The following is a 24,748-nucleotide window of genomic DNA, read 5'->3' on the forward strand; positions in this document are numbered from 1 at the left end:
GTTACAGGTCAGTGTCAGGAGGAATGGGCCAAAATTCACCCAACTTATTGTGGGAAGCTTGTGGAAGGCTACCTGAAACGTTTAACCCAAGTTAAACAATTTAAAGGCAATGCTACCAAATTCTAATTGAGTGTATGTAAACTTCTGACCCACTGGGAATGTGATGAAAGAAATAAAAGCTGAAATAAATCATTCTCTCTACTATTATTCTGATGTTTCACATTCTTAAAATAAAGTGGTGATCCTAACTGACCTAAGACAGGGAATTTTTTTACTCTGATTAAATGTCAGGAATTGTGAAAAACTGAGTTTAAATGTATTTGGCTAAGGTGTATGTAAACTTCCCACTTCAACTGTACGTACATCATATGTCGGCAAAGCCCATTTCCTTTTTCAAATGTTTTGTTAGACAAGCTATTTTCCAATGGTGTCCATTCTCTCAGTGGCCTTTCCTGACTTGCTCTCTGTTGGGTATCAATTTCAAAGCAAAAACAAACGCACAGTGAAACAACAACATTGCTATTTAGGCTCTAAAGGCCAATGGCCTATAATCCATATATTCAGCCGAGAACTGTATTCTACATGGTGCAAAATATCAACTCACACTCAACTGACAAATACACTGTAGATTGTTTTCGTTATGAAAGGAAGCAATCCGTTCAAATAGAAAATAGATTTGTAAAGAGGCACTGGGCAATGGGCATGCAGTGGGACAGCTGTCTGAAGACAAAACACTAATTAAACCTTCCACATTCAGACGATACGAGGACAAAAGAGGAACACTGCACAACGCAGCCTGTGCACCTTCATTAAAAGCACATTTTGCATTGGAGAGATGAAAACCATTGAACCACACAACTTGTTATGATTTGGGCCTGAGCATTGTTCAGTGGAGGGCAAACAAAGGTTTACTATGATCTATTGTTTTTGAGTTTATTTGAAGTTACAGACATTTTTTTTTAAAGTACTGGACACAGATGTCAGTTGTGTCTCGTTTTGGATTTACATTTGGTTGTTGTCAACTAACGTGAATTCAACGGGAAAACAACATCAAATGTCACCAAGTCATTGGATTTAGGTAAAAATTTGGTTGAAAAATATATGAAACGCCCTTTATGTTGTTGACTTTTTGCCAATCTAAGCAGTTTTCCATCTTGATTCATTGTCATCACATACATTTTTGGGGTTGAAATTAAGTGGAAACACTATTGATTCAACCAGTTTTTGCCCAGTGGGAGCTTTGTCTGAATTGCTGTTAAAAGGTAGGCAAAAAATGTTGTAATTATTATTTATATTCAGATAGAGGTACTTTTGAGTTAAAAAAAAAAAAACAGGACCAGTTTAAATTAGTTGTGGAAGATTTAAGTCAGATTTGAGTGGTGGTAAGTTACGTCTAAATTGTCAGCACAGCACAGTAAATTGAGCATTAGCCCTGTCTGCCTGTCTATCCTCCAGCAGTTTTTTGCGCCAGTAAATCCTCTTAACAATCAAACATGTCAGGATGGGATATTGTGTTTTGTGATTGGTGAGGCTATTGTCTGTCAGCCCTATGTCAGTTCAGTGACTGTCTGAGTAGCCCTAGCTGCCAATGTTCTTCCTCCCTCAAAACAAGAGACACATTCACACACTGTACCTACAGCAATGTATGGCCACGGTCCTCAGATACACTGTCTCAGTCCCCTGTCTCTAATCTATCAAAGAGCCAGCTAAAGAGAGGCAGACAGCCACACGCATAATCACTGTCATCCGCACTTATTTTGATTACAAACAGGTCATGAAGTGACAAAAAAGCACCGAACAGTGCTGTCAATTCCACTCAAACAGCGGCTACAGCACTTCAGCGACCTGCCAGCTGCATAATTGCAGAATGCTACGCCGTGGACCCTTCTGGAGATGTGGAGATGTGCTTTTGAACGCAGCGTATGTTTATTTAATGAAGAGACATTGCATTTTGGTTCAAGGAACATCTTTAGGTACTCAATTTTTTAGCATTCAGCGCTGTGGCACGGCCATGCTAATAGTCCTTCTAGACCCTGCTTTTTTACCTCAGACCGATTTTTTTTTTACCTTTAAAAAAGAAATCTAAATATGTTAGTTCGCCTCAGAATGTATTAGATATTGCAATTAAATAGAAGCAACTCTAAAATAAAATCATGATTTACAGTTTCCTTCCCTGAACTGAACATGTATCCATCACTGACGTCTACTGGACAGTATGTATGCCTGCCTCTACATACAGTTCATAATGTCTTTGTCTAGAACTTGTCACAGGATATTTTAGTGAAAAGTATCCCCCTCTACAAGTATCTGATCCTTTATTTTCCTCCAGTAAACGGGCAGTTCTAATTCCCCACTCCTCGTGAGTTAACAGAACTCCCATGCTCCTCACTGACTGCTTGTCACACATTCTTAATGACACTTCCTTCACAATAAGCCATTTAACAGTAGCTGAGGAACCAGATAACATACAATGCAGCTGTTAGCCAGAGAATTAGGCAAGCCTTCCGGGACAATAAGCCCCTGGCCACCGCTCAGACCCCTGGCTATATTTAGAGCACTAGCAGGGAAGAGAAGAGACAAAAAATGAAAAGAAAAACGTTCAGCTCCAGGATACACTTCTCTAACCAACCAAAGCAAATGTTTGATAGAAAAAATACATTTAGGGAATTAAGCAAATTGGGAAGAACTGTGGGAAGTGTTTTAACTGTGCAATTTACTCAACTATAAATGGCTCGTGACGAGCGAAGATATTGTGGAGAGTAAGCCATCGCTTAGGATAAAGTTTAGCATGTTAAACAGATTCAGAAGAGCAACGAATTGCAGCAAATAAGCTTTATTTATGCCTATGAGTGCAGCAATTAGTTGCAAAGGGTCAGAAACTTTCCAATAAATTTCCAGCATTTTCCCAGAAATTTTCCATGGGAAGTTAAGCCCTGGAATTTGGGGAATTTTGCTTAAATTAAATTTAAAAAGTTAGCTTATAACAGTGAACGTTTTTTTTGTGGGATACACGTAAGGCAATTCTAGGTCTTGTGGCATATTTTGGTTAACCTATCCCCAATTCAATGGAATTGCAACACTGCATGCACAATGCATTCTTCCATCACATGTACAGCCGATTCTCAAGATCTTGCACACGAATGAGATGCTATTGAGCCTACACTACTACACTGTCTGAGCCAAGGACTACATGCTTTCTGGTAAGTTTTGATTACAATACTGGGTAAGGTGAATATGTTTTATATGACATACATAATTTTTTTGTTAACTAGTAAATAGTTTTTCTAACTCATTTATGCTAGTTCGTTTTTGCTACCATCTGGGTTTAAGCTTGCTTGAGCCTGCTAACTGAGGAGTGTTCAGTCACCTGTTTCCACACGTTTCATTTTAAAACATTTATCTTACAAAATTAGTTTTGTTTAATCTAACTGCTTAGCTATTTATCTGTACATGGAATTGTATTTGTTGTTTATTTACTCATTTTATTTCGAATATTTACAGGAAAATGCCACAGGCACTATCTGATATGTGGAGACATTTCACTGCAGCTGATGTAGAAGGATTGGCAAATACTGTGTCAAATAATCTGTAAAGAATGCAACAAAGGTGCAGAATCATCTGGCCATGTGCATAAAGTTCCCTCAGCACTCGCATCAAGCAACCTCTGACAAAAGTCCCTCTACTTCTATTCAAGATGAAAATGATGAATCTGACACCTTATCGATGGCAACAGTTCATGGTCCTCCTGGAATCAGAAGTTTTTTTGACTCAATGGAGGAAAGTAGTCAGAGATGCTGATGAATGTCTTGCTCGAGCTGTGTATGCAACTGTTTCACCTCTGATGCTCATAGGCAATTTGTATTGGAAGAGATTTCTGAATGTTCTTCGCCCAGCATACACCCCTCCAACCAGACATGCTTTATCTACTCATTTGCTGGATGCAGAGTTCAACAGAGTTAAAGTGAAGGTCAAGCAAATCATAGAGAAAGCAGACCGTATTGCAATCATCTCTGATGGGTGTTCAAATGTTTGTGGGCAAGGAATAATGAACTACATCATCTCCACCCCTCAACCAGTATTCTACCAGAGCACAGACACAAGGGACAACAGACACACCGGTCTCTACATTATAGATGAGCTGGAGGCAGTCATCAATGACCTTGGACCTCAGAAGGTATTTGCACTGGTGACAGACAATACTGCCAACATGAAGGCTGCTTGGTCTAAAGTGGAGGAGTCCTACCCTCACATCACACCCATTGGCTGTGCTGCTCATACATTGAATCTGCTCCTCAAGGACATCATGGCACTGAAAACAATGGATACACTTTACAAGAGAGCCAAGGAAATGGTTAGGTATGTGAAGGGTCATCAAGTTATAGCAGCAATCTACCTCACCAAGCAAAGTGAGAAGAATAAGAGCACCACATTAAAGCTGCCCAGCAACGCCTGTTGGGGTGGTGTTGTCATCATGTTTGACAGTCTCCTGGAGGGGAAGGAGTCTCTCCAAGAAATGGCCATATAACAGTCTGCTGATATGGACAGCCACATCAAGAGGATCCTCCTGGATGATATATTTCAGGAGAGAGTGGTAAGTAGCCTGAAACTCCTGAAACCTATAGCAGTAGCCATTGCACAGATTGAGGGAGACAATGCCACCCTGTCTGATGTTCAGACTCTGCTTGCAGATGTAAGAGAAGAAATCCGTTCTGCCCTGCCTACTTCACTGTTGCTCCAAGCAAAGGAAACTGCAGTTCTGAAATACATCATAAAGCGTGGACTTCTGCCTGAAGCCCATACACGCCGCAGTTGACATGTTGGACCCCAAGTATGCTGGCAAGAGCATCCTGTCTGGTGCAGAGATCAACAAGGTCTATGGTGTCATCACTACTGTCTCTCCACCTTGGCCTGGATGAGGGCAAAGTTCTTGGCAGTCTGGCAAAGTACTCTTCCAAGCAAGGGCTTTGGGATGGAGATGCAATATGGCAGTCGTGCCAACATATCTCATCAGCCAGCTGGTGGAAGGGACTTTGTGGATCTGAGGCTCTTTTCCCTGTTGCCTCCATCATCCTTCAAATCCCACTTACATCAGCCGCCTCAGAACACAGCTGGTCCTTGTTTGGGAACACACACACACCAAAGCACGCAACAAGCTGACCAATACAAGGGGTGAAAAATTGGTGGCCATTCGGGCATATTTTTGCCTGTCAACGAGCTAACCTCAACTAGATTGGAAAGTGACAGTGAAGATGAGGCCTCAGAGTCTGATGTTCAAGAGGTGGACATTGAGGAGGTCCAGGGAGAAGACATGGAAGCCTGAGAGGAAGACAACCAAAGCTTTAGTTTCTAGACTATAATTCTACAGATGTGTGTTGAAAACGTTTTTGGGAGATGCGATGGATCAATGGGAATCATTCAATATTTCTATCAGGAATCAAGGTAAGACCCAGATGCAGACATGTCGAATTGACAGTGGTTTAATTGTCCAACAGGAGCAGGCAATAGACAGGTTAAAGCGGGCAGGGGTCAGTAAAACAGAGGTAGGGCAAAGGTACCGTACGGTGGTCAGGGTAGGCAGGGGTCAGTAAAACAGAGGTAGGGCAAAGGTACCGTACGGTAGGCAGGGTCAGGGTAGGCAGGGGTCAGTAAAACAGAGGTAGGGCAAAGGTACCGTACGGTAGGCAGGGTCAGGGTAGGCAGGGGTCAGTAAAACAGAGGTAGGGCAAAGGTACCGTACGGTAGGCAGGGTCAGGGTAGGCAGAGGTCAACAATCCAGAGGTGGGGCAAAGGTTCAGGTTGGCAAACAGGGTCAGGGTCAGGGGCAGGCAGAGCAGTCAGGGGCAGGCAGAGCAGTCAGGCAGGCGGGCTCAGAGTCAGGACAGGCTCAGCGTCAGGGGCAGGCAGAGCAGTCAGGCAGACGGGCTCAGAGTCAGGACAGGCTCAGGGTCAGGGGCAGGCAGACTCAGAGTCAGGACAGGCTCAGGGTCAGGGGCAGGCAGAGCAGTCAGGCAGACGGGCTCAGAGTCAGGACAGGCTCAGGGCCAGGGGCAGGCAGAGCAGTCAGGCAGGCGGGCTCAGAGTCAGGACAGGCTCAGGGGCAGGCAGAGCAGTCAGGCAGGCGGGCTCAGAGTCAGGACAGGCTCAGGGGCAGGCAGAGCAGTCAGGCAGGCGGGCTCATAGTCAGGACAAGCAAGAGCTGAGAACAAAAACGCTGGTTGACTTGACAAACAAGACGAACTGGCAACGGACCAAACGAGAACACAGGTATTCATACAGGGGATAATGGAGAAGATGGGCGACACCTGGAGGGGGGTGGATACAATCACAAGGACAATCACAAGGACAGGTGAAACAGATCAGTGTGTGACAATTCCCTCTTTTGTTGTTCAGTGAAATCATCGCATGTGAAGAGTCATCTCATTTAATTAAAGTTCAATTCGTAACTAAATTGTTTTTTGTTTTTTTTTCTATTGGAAGGATTTAATAATTTGTAATTATGTCTACTCATGATAAGGTAAAAGGTTTATGTTTCTGTCTCCATATGATTTGGTAAATATATCCAATACAAAAAACATCTACATTTAAATGGTGTTAATATTAATTTGCATACATGTCCATTAATTCCCATATATTCCTGTTAATTCCCATATATTCCCATTAATTCCCATGGAAAGTTTCCACCTCTGAATATTCCCCAAAATGTGCAACCCTAGCTGCAATCAAGGTGCTGTTTTGTCTTCACTGTACAATGGCTCACTCTTCTCTTCAATAAACATTAGCATTTCCTTCAGGATGATCAGTATGCCGAGCAGTGTCTTTGAGTGCATAACCATGAACAAATGTCACGCAATACCCATGCAGGAGTCGGTCTCGGGAGTTCAGATGCTCTTATGCATACCTGTTCAGTGTGTTTAGGAATAGTGCCGTTGTCTTTCAGGGCTGGCCCAGTTGGCTGGTCTCCAGGGTGGTGGTTTGAGTTGAAAGGTGGTCTACAGTAGACTTTCCCCCTTCTGTGGTGACTCCTCACGCTTTGGGCCACTCAACCTCTTCCTCCGAGAAAAAACACTAAATCATACATGACTTCTGACTCGGTTCCTCTTCCTTAAATAGAGCTTTATTCCAATGTAAAAATCATGAGCAGCTGGATTTTATCTTCAGATAGGAATGTAAGTTCAGAAAACCCCAACTATTTAATATCCAGAGTGTAATTGAATTCCAGCTAGATGTCAAATGTTGATGGAGGGGAGGGTTGTGTAGAGGGGTGGACATCAGGGTCGACATGTCTACTGCTTCGCTGCCCCTAGGTGAAAGCCGAAGCCAGCAGGTAAAAGAGAATAGACTCATTTCCCCAGACAGACCCAGATACAGACAGAACAGTGAGAACCAGCTGTGCCCAGTAGGAGCTGTTCATCCCTACTGTGAAATTACCTCATAATGTAGGGTCACTAACATTGTTTTATAACACTGATTACTGTAATCCAGCCCATTCTGTGCCAAGGTCCTGTCTATTCTATTCAGTCCTGATATTTTCTGCAGAACGATATGGTAAAAAGCTAAATATTGTGATACTTCCCTCAGAAAATGTATCACAACTTAATAATGATGTTCTTTGTATTGAATCTGAAAGCATAACCATTGTCTGTAGTCTGCACGTAGGGGACTATTTGAGTTGTCTGCTGAAGATGTAATAGGTTGTTCAGTGTAGATGATTATCATAACATTATTTCCCTCATGATAATACTTTAGGTTGGGACCATCACCTGAACTCCACATTACCTTTGTTGGAAGCACACATGTTTGTTTTGTTCATTTAACTGTCTCACTGACAGACAGACAGACAGACAGACAGACAGACAGACAGACAGGCAGGCAGACAGACAGACAGACAGACAGACAGACAGACAGACAGACAGACAGACAGACAGACAGGGGGACAGACAGACAGGGGGACAGACAGGGGGACAGACAGGGGGACTGACGGGACAGACAGACAGGGGGACTGACGGGACAGACAGACAGACAGGGGACAGACAGACAGACGGGGACAGACAGACGGGGACAGACAGAGAGATAGATAGATAGATAGATAGATAGATAGATAGATAGATAGATACTATACACAGACAGACAGACAGACAGACAGACAGACAGACAGACAGACAGACAGACAGACAGACAGACTGACTGACTGACTGACTGACTGACTGACATTGTACAGATATTGTACAGATATACAGTGGGGCAAAAAAGTATTTAGTCAGCCACCAATTGTGCAAGTTCTCCCACTTAAAAAGATGAGAGAGGCTTGTAATTTTCATCATAGGTACACTTCAACTATGACAGACAAAATTAGAAAAAAAAATCCAGAAAATCACATTGTAGGATTTTTAATGAATTTATTTGCAAATTATGGTGGAAAATAAGTATTTGGTCACCTACAAACAAGCAAGATTTCTGGCTCTCACAGACCTGTAACTTCTTCTTTAAGAGGCTCCTCTGTCCTCCACTCGTTACCTGTATTAATGGCACCTGTTTGAACTTGTTATCAGTATAAAAGACACCTGTCCACAACCTCAAACAGTCACACTCCAAACTCCACTATGGCCAAGACCAAAGAGCTGTCAAAGGACACCAGAAACAAAATATTAGACCTGCACCAGGCTGGGAAGACTGAATCTGCAATAGGTAAGCAGCTTGGTTTGAAGAAATCAACTGTGGGAGCAATTATTAGGAAATGGAAGACATACAAGACCACTGATAATCTCCCTCGATCTGGGGCTCCACGCAAGATCTCACCCCGTGGGGTCAAAATGATCACAAGTACGGTGAGCAAAAATCCCAGAACCACACGGGGGGACCTAGTGAATGACCTGCAGAGAGCTGGGACCAAAGTAACAAAGCCTACCATCAGTAACACACTACGCCGCCAGGGACTCAAATCCTGCAGTGCCAGACGTGTCCCCCTGCTTTCGCCAGTACATGTCCAGGCCCGTCTGAAGTTTGCTAGAGAGCATTTGGATGATCCACAAGAAGATTGGGAGAATGTCATATGGTCAGATGAAACCAAAATATAACTTTTTGGTAAAAACTCAACTCGTCGTGTTTGGAGGACAAAGAATGCTGAGTTGCATCTAAAGAACACCATACCTACTGTGAAGCATGGGGGTGGAAACATCATGCTTTGGGGCTGTTTTTCTGCAAAGGGACCAGGACGACTGATCCGTTTAAAGGAAAGAATGAATGAGGCCATGTATCGTGAGATTTTGAGTGAAAACCTCCTTCCATCAGCCAGGGTATTCAAGATGAAACGTGGCTGGGTCTTTCAGCATGACAATGATCCCAAACACACCGCCCGGGCAACGAAGGAGTGGCTTCGTAAGAAGCATTTCAAGGTCCTGGAGTGGCCTAGCCAGTCTCCAGATCTCAACCCCATAGAAAATCTTTGGAGTGAGTTGAAAGTCTGTGTTGCCCAGCAACAGCCCCAAAACATCACTGCTCTAGAGGAGATCTGCACGGAGGAATGGGCCGAAATACCAGAAACAGTGTGTGGAAACCTTGTGAAGACTTACAGAAAACGTTTGACCTCAGTCATTGCCAACAAAGGGTATATAACAAAGTATTGAGATAAACTTTTGTTATTGACCAAATACTTATTTTCCACCATAATTTGCAAATAAATTCATTAAAAATCCTACAATGTGATTTTCAGGATTGCTTTTCTAATTTTGTCTGTCATAGTTGAAGTGTACCTATGATGAAAATTACAGGCCCCTCTCATATTTTTAAGTGGGAGAACTTGCACAATTGGTGGCTGACTAAATACTTTTTTGCCCCACTGTATATACTGAGACAAAATATAAATGCAATATTCAACAATTTCTAATATTTTACTGAGTTACAGTTCATATAAGGAAATCAGTCAATTGAAAAACATGTATTAGGCCCTAATCTATGGATTCCACATGACTGAGAATACAGATATGCATCTGTTGGTCACAGAAACCTTTAAAAAATGTAGGGGCGTGGGATCAGAAAACCAGTTAATATCCGGTGTCACCACCATTTGCCTCATACTGAGTGACACGTCTCATTTGAGTTGATCAGGCTGTTGATTGTGGCCTGTGGAATGTTGTCTCACTCCTCTTCAATGACCATGTGAAGTTGCTGGATATTGACGGGAACTGGAAGACACTGTCGTACACGTCGATCCAGAGTATCCCAAACCTGCTCAGTGGGTGACATAGAGAAATACTCACTAACAGGGATGTACATTTGAGAGAAAAAAGCTTTTCGTGTGTATGGACAATTTCAGAGATAATTTTTTTCAGCTTATGAAACATGGGACCAACACTTTACATGTTGCGTTTATATTTTTGTTCTGTGTAGATACAGATAGTCTGCTTTCACAGTCACGAAGCAATAACAGTATGATAGAGATAGAAACCATTATGGTGATTAAAATATTGGATTTGGATTGGGGTCCCCTCAGCTAAAAGATAATTAAATTCTCTGTCTGGTTAGTCCGCCAGTATTTCATCCATGGGCTGGGCTGATCCCATGTGAAATCTTTAAGGAATTAATTAATTCATATGATTGGTTCTTACCAACATAACCTTTAATTGTTAAACAAAATACACTTGCATTTCTCCTAGTGCTAATATATATATTTACTTTGATTCGGATAGGGCATGGCACACACACACACACACACACACACATATTGTGTGTAAATGTGTAGAATGAGTTGAGACTTTGAATGCAGGTTAAGCGGCACATTGTCAGACTTTGAATGCTAAGCGGAACATGGTCAGACTTTGAATGCAGGTTAAGAGGCACATGGTCAGACTTTGAATGCTAAGCGGCACACGGTCAGACTTTGAATGCAGGTTAAGAGGCACATGGTCAGACTTTGAATGCAGGTTAAGCGGCACATGGTCAGACTTTGAATGCAGGTTAAGCGGCACATGGTCAGACTTTGAATGCAGGTTAAGAGGCACATGGTCAGACTTTGAATGCTAAGCGGCACATGGTCAGACTTTGAATGCTAAGCGGCACATGGTCAGACTTTGAATGCAGGTTAAGAGGGGCACATGGTCAGACTTTGAATGCAGGTTAAGAGGCACATGGTCAGACTTTGAATGCAGGTTAAGAGGCACTTGGTCAGACTTTGAATGCAGGTTAAGAGGCACATGGTCAGACTTTGAATGCAGGTTAAGAGGCACATGGTCAGACTTTGAATGCTAAGCGGCACATGGTCAGACTTTGAATGCAGGTTAAGAGGCACATGGTCAGACTTTGAATGCAGGTTAAGCGGCACATGGTCAGACTTTGAATGCTAAGCGGCACATGGTCAGACTTTGAATGCTAAGCGGCACATGGTCAGACTTTGAATGCTAAGCGGCACATGGTCAGTATTAAATGTACTGTGTGGTGTAAAGCTGAGAAACAACACCACTGCCTCTTGCTCTCTGTCTCTCTCCCTCTGTGCTTAACTTAATTATACTAAAAAACCCTCTAATCCAAACCAGATAATCTGATAATCAGATAATCAATGTTTTCTCTCCTTTTCTATTTACATCCCTCTGTATCTGTCTAAACCTGACTATGAAAAAAATATATTTTTAAATGCCTAGACAACACTGGAATGAGTAGCCATGACATTAAGACCCTTATACAAGCAGAGAGCCTTGGGAAATAAGCACAGAGTCAGTTTATGCATTGACAGACACCGCTCTATCAGGTTGATATCCTAATATAAAGCATTGGCTTGGGACTGTGGTATGTTTGCAGTAAAACTGGGAAATGCCTTCCAGATATACTGTATATACTGCATACATGTATATATAATTAGACATTTATGAACCTCAGGGCACATAAAAAGAGTTGACGCAGATAAAATTTGCTTTTATTGTTAGTGTAGATGAACAGCTGTACAGATGAATTATAAAGAGAAAGTTTACTGGTTTACCATGTTCTCTGTTCAGATTCCCCAGATCAGCTATGCCTCCACAGCCCCAGAGTTGAGTGACAATAACCGCTACGACTTCTTCTCGCGTGTGGTCCCTCCTGACTCGTACCAGGCCCAGGCTATGGTGGACATAGTCAAGGCAATGGGCTGGAACTATGTGTCTACACTGGCATCAGAAGGAAGCTACGGGGAGAGTGGAGTTGATTCCTTCCAGCAGATCTCGAGAGAGGCAGGTACAGTCAACAAGCTCCTCTCCTCTCTTCCTGGTACAATATATATAATCTGTTACGTTAATCAGCTGTCCATCATAATACATATATTGGCTGCTGTAGCCGAAAACAGCCATTCTGAAGTCTATCGTCTCCTCTCTGTGGTCAACACGTTCTTCCTGTGGCCATCATCAATTAATAATGAGATCTCCGAGAGCACAAATATGGATTATTGCTGGTAGCCGTCATGTTTTATTCTCATTCATATTTCATTTTTATTTGTTCAGTATCAACATCAATGTCCATGTCTTCTCTCTCTGAAGGAGGTCTGTGCATCGCACAGTCTCTAAAGATCCCACGGGAGCCCAAGCCGGGAGAGTTTGACAAGATCATTAAAAGGCTGATGGAAACTTCCAATGCCCGGGGGGTCATCATCTTTGCAAATGAGGATGACATCAAGTAAGTGATAGAGAAGTTACGCCGTAGAGAACTGCATGTTAGATTCTCCTCTCTTCGGTGATGGTTCACTGTAATTAGAATGCAGTCTCCATATGAATGAGGCTCAGAAGTATGAATGGAATACTGTCTAGAGTGTTCTATTAGGTATTTAAGGAGGGGGATTTAAAAAAAGGAAAACCCAACTGGCCCCCTAGTGAATTCATCTATGTGGTACCTGAGGATTAAATGTCTGTGGAGCTCAAATGGATTTTGCATTGATTGATGCAATCAATTGTGCTTCTACACCTGCATTGCTTGCTGTTTGGTGTTTTTAGGCTGGGTTTCTGTACAGCACTTTGAGATATCAGCTGATGTAAGAAGGGCTATATAAATACATTTGATTTGATTGAGTGAGAGACATGTCTGTTTCATGCCTGAACTGATCCAAACTATGGGCTCAGTTGATTCAAGCTTGGGTGGAAAAGGAGATGAACTTACTATGAAAATACGTGAAGTACCCTTGTGTGTTCTAATTGAACCACACATCTTAAAGGATGAAAAACGACCACTGTCCTGTCCCATGACACATAAAATAGAAACACAGATTGTATTATCTGATTTAAATATAAGGTAAATGTAGGTTACCATTGAACCGGAAAAAGGATATTCAAAAATTATGGAATAGATGTCATACAGGATCAGTCATCCCTTTCTTTAAATTACCATGGTTTTACAAGGACACAATTGCATGAGTTAATGTACTCAATGACTCATGTCTTTTTGCTGCTGCTCTGCTCTTGCCACGTACAGTGTAACAGAATCAGACTCTCTTGGAAAGCACTCATGTTAGTCTCTTTTCCAACCATGTTTCTGTAGGATTTCCATGTGGAACGTTTTTAACACAAAACCTGCCTATTTCATTCAGATTGCACGATACTGTAGGTCACATGTTTTATCTCATTTCATTACGCCACTTGTCCTGTATATATATATTGTATATTCTGACACACAAAATATATATATGTGTGTGTGTGTGTGTGTGCATGCGTGCGCGCGCCTGTCTGCCTGCCTGCCTGCGTGCGTGCGTGTGCCTGCCTGCCTGCCTGCGTGCGTGCGTGTGCCTGCCTGCCTGCCTGCCTGCCTGCCTGCCTGCGTGCGTGCGTGTGCCTGCCTGCCTGCGTGCGTGCGTGCGTGTGCCTGCGTGCGTGCGTGTGCGTGCCTGCGTGCGCTGCAGGAAGGACAAACAAGACATGTACTACAGTATATGTTGTAGTCTTACATCTCTACAAGGTGTGTTGGCAGCCAATCCATCTGATTGATTCCATCTACTTGCCTGGAAGCAGTCATGTCTCCCTGTCAGTTGTTAAACATATATCAATCAGCACACCATATGGAATATGGAGTTGTCAGGTGGCATTATGTAAATTGCCTAAAGATTTGTGTGAATATATTTAATTTCCTTCTGTACGATAAGATTAAGCCTCCCCTACTGTTGATTCTATTCTCACCTCAGAGACTTGGTTGCTTATTATTCTAACACACAAAGCACCTTTGGCGTACGTCTTGTATGAAATTTGAATGTGAAAAACAGGAAAGTCTGTCTCTGATTGCTATAGTCTAGGTTACTGTGCCCTAGACTAGAGTTTAACCCACTCCATTTCCTCCTTTGTGTGTGTGTGTGTAGACGGGTTCTGGAGGCAGCGAAGAGGGCCAACCTCACGGGTCACTTCCTGTTTGTAGGTTCTGACAGCTGGGGTGCCAAGAGCTCCCCTATTCTAGACCAGGAGGACGTGGCTGAGGGAGCTGTCACCATTCTACCCAAGAGAGCCTCTATTGAAGGTATCCCCAACAACCCTACATTCCAATTCAACCACCTAACATCCCAATCCAACAACCCTACATCCAAATTCAACAATCCTACATCCCAAGCCAACAAATCTACATTACAATCTAACAACCCTACATCCCATCCAACAACCCTACATCCCAAACCAACAACCCTACATCCCAAGCCAACAACCCTACATTCCAATCCAACAACCCTACATCCAAATTCAACAACCCTACATCCCAAACCAACAACCCTACATCCCAATCCAACAACCCTACATCCAAATCCAACAACCCTACATCCAAATTCAACAATCCTACATCCAAAGCCAATAAACCTACATCCCAAACCAACAAACCTACATTTACAAGCCAACAAACCCAACATCCCAATCCAAAAACCCTACATCCCAAACCAACAAACCTACATCCCAATCCAACAACCATACACCACACTTCAACAACCCTACATTACAATCCAACAACCCTACATCCCAAACCAACAAACCTACATCCCAATCCAACAACCATACATCACACTTCAACAACCCTATATTACAATCCAACAAACCTACATCCCAAACCAACAAACCTACATCCCAATCCAACAACCATACATCACACTTCAACAACCCTACATTACAATCCAACAACCCTACATCCCAAACCAACAAACCTACATCCCAATCCAACAACCATACATCACACTTCAACAACCCTACATTACAATCCAACAACCCTACATCCCAAACCAACAATGCCTATGTATCATTGCCATGGTGGTTGATCAAAGGTGAGAAGATGAAGATGCCACTGCTTGCCACTTCACTAATCCTCTGACTGGATGTTTTGTTTCCATGGCTCAGGCTTCGACCAGTACTTCACCTCCAGATCGTTAGAGAACAACCGTAGAAACATTTGGTTCGCTGAGTTCTGGGAGGACGATTTCAGGTGTAAACTGACAAGGCCAGGCATCAAAATAGACAGCGAAAAGAAAAAGTGTACAGGTCAGAACCTAGCATTGATTAAACATCAACGTTGGTTACTCTATTTTGTAGTGATAGGACACTGGCAATAGTGTATCTTTCTCTCGCTCTCTACACCTCCCCCTCTCTCTCTCCATGTGACAGGAGAGGAGAGGATAAATCGTGACACTGCCTATGAGCAGGAGGGGAAGGTGCAGTTTGTAATCGATGCGGTCTACGCCATGGCCCATGCCTTGCACAGCATGCACCTGGACCTGTGCCCCGGCGCCATGGGCGTCTGTGACAAGATGGATCCTGTGGAGGGCCGGTTGCTGCTCAACTATATTCGTTCTGTGAACTTTAACGGTGGGTTATTATTGTGCCTTACTGACACAGCAGATGTGTATTTTGAATTTGTGAGGGATTTAGCTCAGCTAACTACTGCATCTACTCAGGAAGAGCTGGCTGGCTGGCTGACAGAGTTGTCTGATGGTGATACACTGTGGCCATCCTTCTCCTCCATGCTAACGTGCTGTGCTGTGGTTCTGAGAATACATCTCTTTAAGCTACTGTCAGTCCCCAATCCCACCACCATTGTCCAGGCACAAAATCCCCTTCCCCTCCCCGCTGTCCCTCCCTGGGCTTCTCATCTCATAACAGACCATTTTTGTTCTGTGTTGCTTTTGTGGGACGGAAGCTTTCTATGAGAAACATTCCCATTTAGACTGCCCCTCTGTGCCAGTGTCATCTGAAAACACTCTGTGAAGGGAATGCCTGAAGGGACCTACCGAAACAAGCAATATGCATTACTGCAGAGAACCTGCTAAGTCCTTATTTCCATGCAGGCATTTCAAATGAGGCTTCCTTTATCTTTAAGGTGGAGGAGAACCGCATCTGTATTTATCTGAAAATGGTTCGCAAATGGTCAGATGTCGCTGTACAGTTCAGCTAACTAACGGTCAGATGGAGCTGTACAGTTCAGCTAACTAACGGTCAGATGGCGCTGTACAGTTCAGCTATCTAACGGTCAGATGGCGCTGTACAGTTCAGCTATCTAACGGTCAGATGGAGCTGTACAGTTCAGCTAACTAACGGTCAGAGGGCGCTGTACAGTTCAGCTAACTAACGGTCAGATGGCGCTGTACAGTTCAGCATAACTAACGGTCAGATGGCGCTGTACAGTTCAGCTAACTAACGGTCAGATGGCGCTGTACAGTTCAGCATAACTAACGGTCAGAGGGTGCTATACAGTTCAGCATAACTAACGGTCAGAGGGTGCTATACAGTTCAGCTATCTAATGCAAATGAAACAGCTGCTCATCCATTGAAGATAAAAGACCTTGGCTAATGCAACAATTGTATTTGCCAATCACGTTTTTTAATTTTCTGTCCTTTGATTTACCAAAATCAGTGATTGTCCTTTATGCAATTCAAAATCCATCTGTTTTTATTTTGTCCTTGTTTAGAAAATGAAAGGAAATGTGTCTCTGTGTGGTATTTGAGGGAAGGAAAGTGTCTGAATGAATAATACATATGTAACAGCTGGTTGGGTTGAAGTACAGGACTGTAAAAAGCTCAGAGGAATATGCACAAAGTGGTTAGGAGTATTTAGGATTTCTGTTGCATAAAGCCTGTCTTCTACCTTGGTTTAGGAGTTCTGTTGCGTAAAGCCTGTCTTCTACTTTGGTTTAGGAGTTCTGTTGCATAAAGCCTGTCTTCTACCTTGGTTTAGGAGTTCTGTTGCATAAAGCCTGTCTTCTACCTTGGTTTAGGAGTTCTGTTGCATAAAGCCTGTCTTCTACTTTGGTTTAGGAGTTCTGTTGCGTAAAGCCTGTCTTCTACCTTGGTTTAGGAGTTCTGTTGCATAAAGCCTGTCTTCTACCTTGGTTTAGGAGTTCTGTTGCATAAAGCCTGTCTTCTACCTTGGTTTAGGAGTTCTGTTGCATAAAGCCTGTCTTCTACCTTGGTTTAGGAGTTCTGTTGCATAAAGCCTGTCTTCTACCTTGGTTTAGGAGTTCTGTTGCATAAGGCCTGTCTTCTACCTTGGTTTAGGAGTTCTGTTGCATAAAGCCTGTCTTCTACCTTGGTTTAGGAGTTCTGTTGCATAAAGCCTGTCTTCTACTTTGGTTTAGGAGTTCTGTTGCGTAAAGCCTGTCTTCTACCTTGGTTTAGGAGTTCTGTTGCATAAAGCCTGTCTTCTACCTTGGTTTAGGAGTTCTGTTGCATAAAGCCTGTCTTCTACCTTGGTTTAGGAGTTCTGTTGCATAAAGCCTGTCTTCTACCTTGGTTTAGGAGTTCTGTTGCATAAAGCCTGTCTTCTACCTTGGTTTAGGAGTTCTGTTGCATAAAGCCTGTCTTCTACTTTGGTTCTGGTCTATCCTCAATACGTTGAAAGGACCAATCATGCAAACCTTGGTTTAACTAAAGCGTTAAAATCAAATTGACATGCTTCACAATCACTCAAGTCACATTTTTACATCATACCCTTCTGCTGTATATCCACTAAGAACTACTGTATATTCCCTCGACTCTTCTCCAGTCATCTCTTTGTAAGACTCTTCTCCAGTCATTTCTTTGTAAGACTCTTCTCCAGTCCTCTCTTTGTAAGACTCTTCTCCAGACTTCTCTTTGTAAGACTCTTCTCCAGACTTCTCTTTGTAAGACTCTTCTCCAGTCCTCTTTTTGTAAGACTCTTCTCCAGTCCTCTCTTTGTAAGACTATTCTCCAGTCTTCTCTTTGTAAGACTCTTCTCCAGTCATCTCTTTATGGACCAAAACGGTGTGTTTAGCTGTTTCACAGTAAAAGATAATACAATCTTCTTGAAAGGATGATGATAGTGTGTTCCCTACTTATTATTTATGACAGGTGGACTTGTTTGTAGGCAATGTTGACATGTATCAGTGATCAGATAACACTGTATCTTCCCATTGACACCGATTTTCACGTGCATTATGCATTTATGTTTCATAGAATCAATTTATCTTACTTACTCGTCAGCGATTTCAGCAGTACTATCGGTAAATCTGTTATTTCCCTCAATGTGATTGAATTTGCTGGTTTGTCTCACTAGTCTTCTCTTGTGTTTTCATACAGGCAGCGCAGGGACAGGAGTTCTATTCAATGAGAATGGAGATGCACCAGGACGATATGACATCTTCCAGTACCAGATGTCAAACACTACCATTCCTGGATACAGAGTCATAGGTCAATGGACCAACAATCTGCGACTCAATGTAACTCATATTTAAGGACAATTACATTGTCTGTCTGAACATCTTGCTACATTGTTGATGATTTGTGAGAAGAAAGATATATTTCTAACTACATTTACAGCACTCATACTGTCCCCTCTCTCTCTCTCTCTCTCTCTCTCTCTTTCTCTCTCTCTCTATCCCTCCTCTCTCCCCCTCTCTCTCTCTACCCCCCTCTCGCTCTCCCCCTCTCTCTCTCTTTCTCTCTCTCTCTTTCTCTCTCTCTCTACCCCCCTCTCTCTCCCTCTCTCCCTCTCTCTCTCTCTCTCTCCCCCTCTCCCTATCTCCCTCTCTCTCTCCCTCTCTCTCTCTTTCTCTCTCTCTCTCCCTCTCCCTCTCCCTCTCCCTCTCTCTCTCTCTCTCTCTCCCTCTCCCTCTCCCTCTCTCTCTCTCTCTCTCTCTCTCCCTCTCTCTCTCCTCTCTCTCTCCCTCCCTCTCTCTCTCTCTCTCTCTATCTCTCTCTCTCCCTCTCCCTCTCTCACTCTCTCTTTCTCTCTCTCTACTGTAGATGGAGGAGATGCAGTGGTCAGGTGGAGACCGTCAGATCCCTGACTCAGTGTGCAGTTTCCCCTGTAACCCTGGAGAGAGGAAGAAGATGGTGAAGGGTGTGCCCTGCTGCTGGCACTGTGAGCTGTGTGACGGCTACCAATACCAGCAGGATGAGATGACCTGTGAGACCTGCCCCTTCAACATGCGCCCTACGCCTAACCGGACGAGCTGCCGGTCCACGCCCATCATCAAGCTGGAGTGGCACTCCCCCTGGGCCATCATCCCTGTGTTCCTGGCCATCCTGGGTATCCTGGCCACCTCCTTTGTTGTCATCACCTTCATCCGCTTCAACGACACGCCCATCGTCCGCGCCTCTGGCCGGGAGCTCAGCTACGTCCTCCTCACGGGCATCTTTCTCATCTACCTCATCACTTTCCTCATGATCGCAGAGCCAGGCGCAGTGGTGTGTGCGTTCCGCCGGCTGCTGCTAGGCCTGGGCATGGCCATCACCTACTCCGCCATGCTCACCAAGACCAACCGCATCTACCGCATCTTTGAGCAGGGCAAGAAGTCTGTGTCGCCACCTAAGTTCATCAGCCCCACCTCTCAGCTGGCCATCACGTTCATCCTCATGTCTGTACAGGTGAGTTTCAGGGCAGGCTCAGAGCGAGGCAACGCTAGTTGGTTCCCCTGGTGTATTGATTTGCGTCAGGTTTAATGTGTTGGGCGTCTACTTGCTCTCACTGTAGCTAGAACTGGCTCTATGTGCTCATCAAGCTACAACATCAAGGTCTTTCATGTACTGGTGTTGATTAGTATGTAGTGGTAGTGTGTTTCGTATATGGTAATGTTACATATGTATATCCTCCAATGCTTTTTAAGCTACAACATCAAGGTCTCTTTAGGATAGATATTGATTTATTTGTGTACTGTAGTAGTACATTCATTATAAAGAAGAAAAATATATAAAATGTCATATCCAGAACTTGAAAAGTTCAGTAATTATCTTGTCAATCAAGATAAACTCTGTGAGATATATTAAATACATGTATTTTTGATTTAAGGCAATACTGTGAAAAGATTATGATTTTATGCCAACATAGTGATTGATTTGAATGCAAACTGATAAACCTCATCAATGTGAGTGCTTATCAACTCAGCTTGTTCATCATAGATGTCGGCCAGCGGTATTTAGAAAATGACTCTAAATAAATGTAATACCAAGAAGAGCAGGTTGCTGCATGGATGTTCTGCAGGTGGCCTGCAGGTAAAATGTAATTGATCTAATTGAAAACAGTACATAGTCTATGGCAGATTATGAAAGTTGTCTGCTTGCCTGCCTGGGATTGACAGCAGCAAGGCCTTGGCTTCTCTCTCTCTCTCTCTCTCTCTCTCTCTCTCTCTCTCTCAGCAGCAGCAAGGCCTTGGCTTCTCTCTCTCTCTCTCTCTCTCTCTCTCTATCTCTCTCTCTCAGCAGCAAGGCCTTGGCTTCTCTCTCTCAGCAACAAGGCCTTGGCTTCTCTCTCTCAGCAGCAAGGCCTTGGCTTCTCTCTCTCTCTCAGCAGCAAGGCATTGGCTTCTCTCTCTCTCGCTCTCTCTCTCTCTCTCTCTCTCTCTCAGCAGCAAGGCATTGGCTTCCCTCTCTCTCAGCAGCAAGGCATTGGCTTCTCTCTCTCTCTCTCTCTCTCTCTCTCTCTCTCTCTCTCTCTCTCTCTCTCTCTCTCAGCAGCAAGGCCTTGGCTTCTCTCTCTCTCTTTCAGCAGCAAGGCCTTGGCTTCTCTCTCTCTCTCTCTCTCTCTCTCTCTCTCAGCAGCAAGGCCTTGGCCTCTCTCTCTCTCTCTCTCAGCAGCAAGGCCTTTGCTTCTCTCTCTCAGCAGCAAGGCCTTGGCTTCTCTCTCTCTCAGCAGCAAGGTCTTGGCTTCTCTCTCTCTCTCAGCAGCAAGGCCTTGGCTACTCTCTCTCTTTCAGCAGCAAGGCATTGGCTACTCTCTCTCTCAGCAGCAAGGCCTTGGCTTCTCTCTCTCTCTCTCTCTCTCTCAGCAGCAAGGCCTTGGCTTCTCTCTCTCTCACTCTCTCTCTCTTAGCAGCAAGGCCTTTGCTCCTCTCTCTCAGTAGCAAGGCCTTGGCTTCTCTCTCTCTCTCTCTCTCTCTCTCTCTCTCTCTCTCTCTCTCTCTCAGCAGCAAGGCCTTGGCTTCTCTCTCTCTCTCTCTCTCTCTCTCTCTCTCTCTCAGCAGCAAGGCATTGGCTTCTCTCTCTCTCTCAGCAGCAAGGCCTTGGCTTCTCTCTCTCTCAATTCAATTCAATTCAAGGGGCTTTATTGGCATGGGAAACATATGTTAACATTGCCAAAGCAAGTGAAGTAGATAATATACAAAAGTGAAATAAACAATAAAAATGAACAGTAAACATTACACATGTAGACGTTCTCTCTAGCTCTCTCTCAGCAGCAAAGCCTTGGCTTCTCTCTCTCTTTCACTCTCGCGGCAGGGTAGCCTAGTGGTTAGAGCGTTGGACTAGTAACCGGAAGGTTGCGAGTTCAAACCCCCGAGCTGCCCCTGAACAGGCAGTTAACCCACTGTTCCCAGGCCGTCATTGAAAATAAGAATTTGTTCTTAACTGACTTGCCTCTCTCAGCAGCAAGGCCATGGTGTCTCTCTCTCTCAGCAGCGTAACATAACAGATGAATGAGTTGCCACTTAACCACTCAGTCTGACAGGACACATCTGCTCTCTCTTGCTCTCTCCCCCTTTCTCTCTCTCCCTCTCTCTCTCCCCCTTTCTCTCTCTCTCTCTCTCTCTCTCTCTCTCTCTCTCTCTCTCTCTCTCTCTCTCTTGCTCTCTCCCCCTTTCTCTCTCTCCCTCTCTCTCTCTCTCTCTCTCTCTCTCTCTCTCTCTCTCTCTCTCTCTCTCCCCCTTTCTCTCTCTCCCTCTCTCTCTCCCCCTTTCTCTCTCTCTCTCTCTCTCTCTCTCTCTCTCCCTCTGTCCCCCACTCACACCTCAAAACAACTTTTATAGAAGAAGAATATGTGTTGTTGTGATTTGAATGTAAAGGTATTTTGTTTTGTGTAATTGCAATTCAATTATACATAAAATTATAGACATGCAGAACAGATCAACATATATAAAAACGCATATTCATTTGAGAGCCCTGATTCGTAGTGTGTGTCTCTATGTGTTTATGAAGCTGCTAGGGGTGTTTGTCTGGTTCGCTGTGATACCACCCCATACCATCATAGACTACGAGGAGCAGAGGCCTCCCAACCCGGAGATGGCCCGGGGCGTCCTCAAGTGTGACATGTCCGACCTGTCGCTAATCTGCTGCCTGAGCTACAGCATTGTCCTCATGGTGACCTGCACTGTCTACGCAGTCAAGAGCAGAGGGGTACCGGAGACCTTTAACGAGGCCAAGCCCATCGGCTTCACCATGTACACCACATGCATTGTCTGGCTAGCTTTTGTGCCCATCTTTTTTGGCACGGCACAGTCCACAGAGAAGGTGAGATTCTACCGTGACGTGATACTGATGTAACTTTTTGAAATGGGCTGTTTTGCATTATTTAATATAATAGAAATTGCTCTGTAAAAAAAGTATTTAGCAGGAAGTATTTCCCACGCTCACTTGCTCACGCTGACTTTCTTACCCTGTTCTTTACTCTGAATTTATGCAAATGAACCATTGTCTAAATGAGAGCATTAAATTGGGAAACAACCTGCCTGGCTCTTGATAACATTTGGAAGTTCCAAAGCAGACAGTATTTCTCTATAGCCAGCCTTTGATATGGGCATGAGGAGAGACACGGAGCGGGATGAAACGCCAGGAACACTTTGTTCCTTTTTATCATACGACGACACACCATGACACACTGACAAAGACTGCTCTTACCAACCGCATGCTTTGGGGGAATTTTATTGTGGTAGCAGGAAGATAAGAGAAGTGTGTGGGAGAACGGGGAACAATGTTTTAACCCTCTTAATAAATCTGTGTGATGGGAATATGGAATTATTGCATTAGCATGTATTACCACCTAGTGGCCAGGTGGCCTCCGACAAAAGACTATTGATTCAAAGCAAGGGGCGGGGGAGAGGTATTATTTTGTTCATATGTGTGAGAATCAGGAATTACTCAGAAACAAATATATGATTCCCCTGGGGAAGATACATAAAACCTACCCTGAAATAGAACAGCTAGGATCACATTCCATGGTCTCGTTTGTCCTTAGTCTACTATGTGTCCAGGTTGAATGTGTTACCATATGAATATGGAGTCTCTGTATCTGTGTCTCTGACCCTTCCCTGTGTTCCTCTTCCTATCTAGATGTTCATCCAGACCACCACGTTGACAGTCTCCATGAGCCTGAGTGCCTCTGTGTCTCTGGGGATGCTCTACATACCCAAGGTCTATGTCATCATCTTCCACCCAGAGCAGAACGTACAGAAAAGAAAGCGCAGCTTCAAGGCCGTTGTGCAGGCAGCCACCATGTCTACTCGGCTCTCCCAGAAGTCCAACGACAAGCAGAACGGAGAGACGCAGAACAAGATCGAGCCAGACAGAACACAGTAGGTCTCTCGTTGGCTGATGAGCCAGACAGAACACAGTAGGTCTCCTATTGGCAGTTGAGCCAGACAGAACACAGTAGGTCTCTCATTGGCTGATGAGCCAGACAGAACACAGTAGGTCTCTCGTTGGCAATTGAGCCAGACAGAACATAGTAGCTCTCAAGACGCTGTCGAGCCAGACAGAACACAGTAGGTCTTTCATTGGCTGATGAGCCAGACAGAACACAGTAGGTCTCTCATTGGCACACATTTGTCTCCTGCACTGTGACTTCACTTCTGTAACTACACTAAACTCGGTACATTTGCTAAGCATCAAGGTACAATATATTTCTTATGTATTGGCCATCACAGCTAAAGTAACAAACAGAGCTAATTGAATTCATGACTTACCAGTACCACGCTGTAGTACCATAAAATGTCAGAATCCTTTTGCCTCACAGCAGAACAAATCTAAAGGATGACCTCTTGAGCTGATCCTAATGTATCTATAGAATCAACATTTATAAGGTGACTTTAATTATTTTAAGTTGCCTGTTATAAATGCCCCATGGCCAGTCTTTTCATCCACACATTGCTCTGAAGCTTTATTTGTGCAATATCCAACTCCACTTCTCTCTCTGTCCTTTCTGTCCTTTCTGTCCCTCCTAAATCTCTGCAAAGCCTTATGGGTTTATTTCCACCGGTCCTCTATCTCGACCGAACACACTCCCTTCCATTACCAAAGGAAAACTCAGGCAGTTTCAGGCTGTTCATCTCATTACAACCCTATTATCTGGTTTTTGGAGCAAAATATTGCTAAGTTAGCATGACATTTCCAAAATGATAATTATTGATATGGATATTCCCATAGTGAACATTTGGATGCACATGCAAGAAACTTTATTAAAGACAAATTATGAAAAGGAAAGAAAAATACCTGGAGGTAAATTTAAGAAGAACTGATTCAGCAATTAATCTATCCCTCCCTTCACCTTGGAATTTCTTAATTAATAAGAATATATCTTTCCTCCTACATTTCAAAAAATGTTTGATGTTATTGAG

The 24,748-nt window shown here is 43.8% G+C and overlaps 1 protein-coding gene across 1 annotated transcript in view; it reads left to right on the forward strand.

Moving 5' to 3' along the window:
* Nucleotides 1-23,711, forward strand: part of LOC139367745 (glutamate receptor, metabotropic 6a) — a 34,336-nt gene extending 10,625 nt beyond the window's left edge. Inside the window, exons 3-11 of the mRNA XM_071106064.1 lie at nt 11,985-12,201; nt 12,501-12,636; nt 14,300-14,454; nt 15,312-15,452; nt 15,576-15,776; nt 18,504-18,643; nt 19,170-19,793; nt 22,335-22,646; nt 23,466-23,711. Coding sequence (XP_070962165.1) covers nt 11,985-12,201; nt 12,501-12,636; nt 14,300-14,454; nt 15,312-15,452; nt 15,576-15,776; nt 18,504-18,643; nt 19,170-19,793; nt 22,335-22,646; nt 23,466-23,711 — 2,172 coding nt within the window. The remainder of the gene's footprint in view (nt 1-11,984; nt 12,202-12,500; nt 12,637-14,299; nt 14,455-15,311; nt 15,453-15,575; nt 15,777-18,503; nt 18,644-19,169; nt 19,794-22,334; nt 22,647-23,465) is intronic.
* The last annotated feature ends 1,037 nt before the right edge of the window (nt 23,712-24,748 follow it).

The sequence above is a fragment of the Oncorhynchus clarkii genome, chromosome 16 (genome assembly GCF_045791955.1).
Source record: "Oncorhynchus clarkii lewisi isolate Uvic-CL-2024 chromosome 16, UVic_Ocla_1.0, whole genome shotgun sequence".
NCBI classification, from domain to species: Eukaryota; Metazoa; Chordata; class Actinopteri; order Salmoniformes; family Salmonidae; genus Oncorhynchus; species Oncorhynchus clarkii.